Genomic DNA, 7,962 nt, shown 5'->3' with positions numbered 1-7,962 from the left:
TCAGCAGCATGCTATTCTCGTGGATTTAGGTATGTTTGCCACATTGATTATAATTTACAAAAGTAAATAATAGGTCCTTTTTTTGAGTTTTGGGGGGTTTTCTATTTTTTTTTTTTTGGTTTTGATTAAGACAATCTATTGGTCTGCAGAGTTGCTGGCTTTGTCCTTTCCTGAGGGCAAGTTGGCCTTATGTCTGGTTGAAGATGCCCTAAATGCCTGAATATAAAGTGAAGTTTTCATCCTCAGACTTGCCCTCTGAAAAACCTTGTATTTGAATCATTGTAAAGGTCATATTATTGGGTGCTCTCAGTTCCTGTTTTTCGAACAACTGACTTTTGTTTGGGATGGATAATTATTAGCTTGGTCAACACTGGTCTTGAAATAGGTTAAAATAGGTTTAAAGGGGCACCAGAAAATTTAACAAAGGTCTACTAAGTATTCCTGGACATATTGCTGAAAACAAGCTTTGGAGTAAGCCTTTAAGAATCAATACAATATGTGGTTAAGTTGTGGAAATCATGAATACATCCTTATAGGATGAAAGAAAACTTAGCTGTCCTAATGTTATGTGCATTTCCAGTGGCAGCATCATAAAGTCATCCTTTTAAACGCTGAATTTCAAATAACTTATGGAAAGTAAAAATGGTGTGATTTTAAAAAGTATCTTGTCTCTAATTTTTCTCTAAATTAATATATTTTATTCTTTTAAAATATCTAACTTATTGGATTAAATATTGTACATTGACATTTGGATTATTTCATCTGTATTCCTAAAGGTTGTTATATTTAAGGTGGCCAGATACGTTATTTGAGCCCATTTGGGAAAACAAGGGATTACTTTTTATTCGAGCTCATCTTATTTTAGGATATATAAAAATCACAGGCCAAAAATGGACCTCTGCTCCTTTTGGATGACAAATAGCTTTTGTTGGGAAAAGGTCAACTCAGTTAATAGTTTTTGGCCCAATAGAATTGAAATGGAGAATTTTACAGAGAAACTGAAAACTTCAATTTTTGTCCCGATTCTATCACTGAACAGTAGTTTTAGGCAAATTACTTTGCTTCTGAGTTTCAATCCTGTCTCTTAAATGAGGACAGTGAACTATGGGCCTCTGCAGATCGGTGGTCCTGTGACCGGAAATTGATAATGAGACTAGAAATTGGGATGTCGTATTTAGAGCTAGTCAAGATATCCTTAAAGAGAAGGAGATGATGAGATCACATTACAGGGAAAAGGCTGGTCGGAAAAAAATGGAGCTAGAATTAATGTCACGGATGGACGGTATATTTATAGTTTTCTGTAGCAAGCATTTTAAGTGAGAAAGTAAAATGATAATTTTAAAAATTGCTTATTTGACTTTGCTTGTAGCCATCTGTGTTTCCTCAGTGTGTTCTTGTTATATTCTCATATCTTCCCCTTATTTGCTCTGCAGAATTAATCTTATCAGTTCCTAGGTGAAAAATCACTTTTAAGCATATCTGGTGGGAAACATTTAAAAATGTGGCCTTCTTACAAGTTCTAACTGACATGAGTAATCATTTCACAAGGAAGTTAACGTCCCCTTCATTTTCATGGCACAAGGAAAGTCCCGAAGCACTGTATACAGCTTTGGTGGTGAAGATGGGTTTGTTTCAGCATTTAGGACCAACTTTTTAGAAAATCCGGGACTAACTTGCTTGCTGAAGTGTCTCTATGGTAATTTTGTACACAGAGGTGAATTTTAGAGGGGAATTTATTTAAAATCAGCTTGACCCGTCACTATCCTTGACCTTTCTGGGTATACTGAGAAAAGAAAAGAGGTCTACGTGGCTCATGGAAGTGGTTTAAGAAACAGAAAGCCAAAAATATTTGAAAAAAGAAGTATTTCCTGAATGATAGGCTGAATGTAAAATGAAACAACCCTAGGAAGTCCCTCTAGTGTCATAATACAAGAAAAGCAGGAAGGAGTCTGCTATGGACCACTAAGATTTCTTTCTAAATCGTATGATACCTCCTGTAGAATTCTGATTTCAGTTAGCAGGTAGTTTTTATGTGAACTGAGAATTAGCCTTGATTTATAGTCAGAATAAGTTTTATATTCTACTCTCCTGGGATCTCTCCTGAATATGTCTTTGATTCGTTTGTGGAATTTCTTTTCCTAAAAGGAAGTGCTGGTTAGCATCATATGTTTGCTCCCCTATCACACACATGGAGATGGGGTGATGGTCTGGCAGGTAGGACTTGGGACTGGCTAGAGGGAGAGAGACTCTTGGTTAGAGGGGTGCTCCGAGCAGCATTCAGTGGTTTGGAAGAGAGCGTTTACTTATTCCTGGAAATCACTGAATTGCAATTTCACTCTGGTCTCCAAAGCATCAGGACATCTCAAAAATATTTTTCTTTTCTTCTGCAGGGAGGACATTTCCTACTCATCCTTACTTTTCAGCACAGCTTGGGGCAGGGCAGCTGTCTCTCTTTAACCTCTTGAAAGCCTACTCATTGCTGGACAAAGAAGTGGGTTACTGTCAGGGGATCAGCTTTGTGGCTGGAGTCCTGCTTCTGCACATGAGTGAAGAGCAAGCCTTTGAAATGCTGAAATTCCTCATGTATGACCTGGGCTTTCGCAAGCAGTACCGACCTGACATGATGTCACTACAGGTGAGTCGCAGATCTTCACAAGGAATGTGTAACACTCTCACCAGAAATCTTAGCGGGAGCCCTCTTCTAAATTACGGTTAAGATTTAAAGAAATTTGGGCCCATTGTCTTGGAACTTGGATAAATGAAGAGGCATGTTTTAGTTCATGGTTTTAGTGTGGGATTTGTGATGTTGCTAAACCTCTAAGTGTATGGCATCCATATGCAGAGTAACTTCTCCTTAGTTTCTGAAGTAAATAAATAAGCCATTCTAGTGTGTACTTAAGTCTCTGTTTCCTAAGTCTATGAGTTACCTGGAGAAAGTATCAAGTCAACTTCATTCTCTTTTCCTTAGCTTGTCAGTTGAAAAAAATCGTAGATATTTTGTTTGAAATCTGAAAATATAATGTTTTATTCTTTGAGTGTATAAACGGCAGGTATCTGTATCATGCTTCTTCATGAACTTTCCATGTCTCCCCTGCTTTATCTTAATGTCAGACAGGCCCTTATAGAGGAAAAAGTGTTCAGAGTCAGCAGTACTTTTTCAGTCTGCGTTTCTTATTCATGCTCTGAGGAAGCACCATTAAGATTTTTCAGTTAAGTAGGGTATTCACTGCCATGGCTGTATTCAACCTATTTCAAACTCCCTGTTTACACATTTCTCCTCTCTAGTTTAAACTTCACTTTCCTTAACGTATTGTTTTCTGACAAAAAGTTTAAATTTTCTCTGTAGATATGCTACCTTAAACAACCACTACCTTGCAATATAAAGCTTTTGGTCATAAAAATATAAAGGAAGGCTTTAAAGGGAAGAATGTCAGGGTTTCTCCTCCTTTGAAATGAGATAGGCATGATGCCCAGTTAGTCATAATGTTATGCTTTAGATAAGAACTAAAATATTTTTTAAATGCTTTCAAAATATACTTTTTCCTGATTCCCAATGATCAGTTTTTACATTTAGTATTTCAGTCTTACCAATCCATGGACAAAAAAGGACTTTGTTTTCACTTTATGAATATTATAGTAAGTGGTATTTTCTTGAAAGGATGAGTGGAGAGGGAATGCTCCATTTTTCAATACTTCTTCAATATGAACGTTTTGGCGGGGAAATAGGGCTTTGCGCTCAATGTTGGGTTTCAGCTGTGAGTTCATATGAAGGGTGTTCACCAGGATACAGAAATCGAATACAGTGATTCCTAGTTGATAACTATGCATAGGTCTATAAACATTCCACAAGTGAAATAGTAATGACTGTGGAAGGTTTTATTTTTTACTTTATTTCTAAACAGTTTACTGTATCATATCAGGTAGGAAGCATTGGTGCCCTCGTAAGGAGTTCGGTAGGTCTGATTTTCATAAATAACAGTTTGCGACCTATCATTAAAATTTCAAAGAATGAAAAGTATTTGTGAGTAGCATGTGGTCTTGGTTCATAAATAAAAGGGTAGATACAGCTTTCAATTTAAAAATTCCTCATCCATTTGACATCATAAAAATTCATATAAACTGGATTTATACATTGATTTAATATGACCCACAATTATCAAGAAATATTTTCTGTCTATAATTATGAAAATGAAGATGTTTAAGAATCTTTGGGGGCAGTGTTCTTATAGACCATGAGATTGGGGACCTTATTCTGGGAAAGTAGAACTTTTTGATCTATAAAGTGAGATGCAACACTTTTCTACTTTCTAGAATATAAAGTGTTTCTTATCCAATCAATATGGTGTTCAGCAGGCTTGGGATCACTTGATAGGATTTCTGATTACCTGTGTGGTTTGGGGTTGGGCACTGCAGGCTCTGAGCTTATCTGTAAAAGGAGGGGGTCGAGGTCTCTTTTAACTATGGCCCATCACATTTTGTGTCTGCCGTTTTCTGTGTTAAGTGTAAAGCATTATATCTTTTTATCTGAAGTCTTTGGTCTCTACTTTTTTCCATCTTCTCTCTGCTACACTCTGCATCTCCCTTCCTCCAGTTCTGTCTCTTCCACTGGAAGATTTTCATGTTATGTGTAAGGTAGATTTGAAGAATGATTTATTCTCAGCAAATGGCATCTTATTATGAAAATTTCCTTTGAAGGAAGACTAAATTGTGTTTTATTTGTCAAAAGAAATTTAATGTAAATACACCTTGATGGAAGAAATGTTCTTAACCTCTAGTTTAGAATGTAGGAAAAAAGTAAGGTTCTATAAAAAAAAGTATTGCTTCTGTGTTAAGATCATAGCTGAACAGCTTTTGAGGATAGGCTTTCTTTTTATTCTGCTAATGAGACTTCTTTTATTTTTGAGCTACCAAAAATACCATTTTTTTTAATTGATAGAGCCCAGTATATCTAGTTTTTAAATTGTAAATGGCCTAAGGGAAATATATGATTTTTTTCCAACATGAGTTAATGAGATTATAATCTCTCTGTCTCTTTTTTTAATTTATTTTAATTTTTTTGGCTGAGTTGGGTCTTCGTTGCTGCGTGCGGGCCCTCTCTAGTTGTGGTGAGCGGGGGCCCTTCCTCGCTGTGGTGCGTGGGTTCCTCACTGCAGAGAAGCTGTGGAGCAGGTCTCTAGGTGTGCGGGCCTCCGTAGTTGTGGCTCGTGGGCTCTAGAGTGCAGGCTCAGTAGTTGTGGCGCACGGGCCTAGTTGCTCCTGGCATGTGGGATCCGCTCGGACCAGGGCTCGAACCCATGTCTCCTGCATTGGCAGGCGGACTCTTAACCCCTGTGCCACCAGGGAAGCCCTCTAATCTCTTTGTTTTAAACCTCTTTGTTTGACTGCTGCTACGCTTCTTATTTTAGAGTTATGACTTCCTGTGGCTCTTTAACTCTTTCCTTTTACAGCTTGTGTGGAACCGTAGCTTGCACAGATATGTGCTCTAGAGATCAAACGTTTGCTATATTTATGTCTAGCACTTTGATTTTTAGTTTTGTGCTCTGAAAAACAGTTGCTTGTTGAATTTACAATATAATTGGCTATTTTTAAGGCATTTTTATAGAGCTAACTACTTAAGGATGATATCTTCTAGAGAAAGAAGTTCTGCTAGATTTAATAAAATGTTGGATGTATTTCACACTAAAAAGTGAAGCTGATATAACTGATCAAGGACCCACTACTCAATCTGTTACTGTGTAGATAAAAATTTAAATTAAAGCACAAATCACAGATTTGTTTATTATTTACTACTGCTTTACTTTTAGCTACCCCAAGCATGAGAGCTTAAGTTACTATAGGGCTTCCCTGGTGGCGCAGTGGTTGAGAGTCCGCCTGCCGATGCAGGAGACACGGGTTCGTGCCCCGGTCCGGGAAGATCCCACACGCCGCGGAGCGGCTGGGCCCGTGAGCCATGGCCACTGAGCCTGCGCGTCCAGAGCCTGTGCTCCGCAACGGGAGAGGCCACAATAGTGAGAAGCCCGCGTACCGCAAAAAAAACAAACAAAAACACTGCTGATTGAAATTTCCCAGGAACTCTTGAAGACACAACTGTGAGATCTCTGAACTCTTAAGCCAATGATGCACACACTGCCAACCTCTATGGAAGCTGCTAAGATTTCCATGCGTGGGAGAGTGCTGGCATTTGTACCTCTTGGTTTGCTTTTCTGGGGGGACTTGCCATAGTTATCTCGGTGATGATTTTAAGCTTTCAAGGGAATAAAATGTAGCTGATGCGGTCCCAGCCGCCCCGTGGCATGTGGGATCTTCCCGGACCAGGGCACGAACCCGTGTCCCCTGCATCGGCAGGTGGACTCTCAACCACTGCGCCACCAGGGAAGCCCCAGACTGTGCTTTTTGCTTTAATCTCCTCTGTCAAGAAAAATACGCTGCTGGAATACCTTGGATATTAGAAATCACAGCTCGAGCTTTTGGCACCATAACCTTGGAAGCCTAACAGTATCCTAGCAGTGCAGACTGCCTGGCAAGTTCCATCATAAATCCGATGCTGGGCTCAGCAAAGAGAGAAGTTCTTGCTTCTGAACTGGATGTGGTAGATTCCTTAGAATGGAAGCTTTTCTGGAATTGGTCTGAAATTAGGACGTGCCTTCCATGAGAGTCCTGAGCCAGGGCAGTTCTGATTTAAATTCCAAAAGCAATACCTTCCTACATGAGGAAAAATTACCATTTCCGTGTATGTATGGTGATACCAAAACACTCATGATAGAGAAATGTGCTCCATAGTTGTAGATGGACTTACACTGACTTGCTTTATGAACTCAGTTAAATGAACTTGGATTTGTGAACATAATAATAAAATAAAACAATACTGTATAAGTACTGCATTCTAACACATTGCGCCACTATAGCTAAAAAGGAATGATACAAATGAGCTTATATACAAAACAGAAACAGACTCACAGACTTAGAGAATGAACTTACGGTTACCAGAGGAGAAGGGTGGGGGGAAGGGATAGTTAGGGAGTCTGGGATTGACATCTACACACTGCTGCAAAGGAAACCATCAACAGGACGCAAAGACAACCCTCAGAATGGGAGAAAATATTTGCAAATGAAGCAACTGACAAAGGATTAATCTCCAAAATATGCAAGCAGCTCATGCAGCTCAATATCAAAAAAAACAAACAACCCAATCCAAAAATGGGCAGCAGATCTAAATAGACATTTCTCCAAAGAAGATATACAGATTGCTAACAAACACATGAAAGGATTCTCAGCATCACTAATCATTAGAGAAATGCAAATCGAAACTACAATGAGGTATCACCTCACATCAGTCAGAATGGCCATCATCAAAAAATCTACAAACAATAAATGCTGGAGAGGGTGGAGAAAATGGAACCCTCTTGCACTATTGGTGGGAATGTGAATTGGTACAGCCACTATGGAGAACAGTATGGAGTTTCCTTAAAAAACTAAAAACAGAACTACCATATGACCCAGTAATCCCACTACTGGACATATACCCTGAGAAAACTGTAATTCAAAAAGAGTCATGTACCACAGTGTTCATTGCAGCACTATTTACAATAGCCAGGACATGGAAGCAACCCAGGTGTCCATTGACAGATGAATGGATAAAGAAGGTGGGACACATATATACAATGGAATATTACTCAGCCATAAAAAGAAACGAAATTGAGTTATTTGTAGTGAGGTGGATGGACCTAGAGTCTGTCATACAGAGTGAAGTAAGTCAGAAAGAAAAATAAATACCGTCTGCTAACACATATATATGGAATCTAAAAGAAAATGGTTCTGAAGAACCTAGGGGCAGGACAGGAATAAAGATGCAGATGTAGAGAATGGACTTGAGGACACAGGGGGGAAGGGTAAGCTGGGACAAAGTGAGAGAGTAGCATGAACATATATACACTACCAAATGTAAAATAGATAGCTAGTGGC

General features: G+C 38.8%; 1 protein-coding gene across 1 annotated transcript in view; it reads left to right on the top strand.

Moving 5' to 3' along the window:
* TBC1D4 (TBC1 domain family member 4) overlaps nt 1-7,962 on the top strand; it is a 209,179-nt gene that overhangs the window by 191,879 nt on the left and 9,338 nt on the right. Inside the window, 2 exon segments of the mRNA XM_007446595.1 lie at nt 2-29; nt 2,391-2,635. Of these exon segments, the coding sequence (XP_007446657.1) occupies nt 2-29; nt 2,391-2,635 (273 nt within the window).

This window comes from Lipotes vexillifer, unplaced genomic scaffold (assembly GCF_000442215.2).
Source record: "Lipotes vexillifer unplaced genomic scaffold, Lipotes_vexillifer_v1.1 scaffold994, whole genome shotgun sequence".
Classification (NCBI taxonomy): Eukaryota; Metazoa; Chordata; class Mammalia; order Artiodactyla; family Lipotidae; genus Lipotes; species Lipotes vexillifer.
Note: the sequence above shows the minus strand (reverse complement) of the source record. Positions and strands in the feature narration are given on the sequence as shown.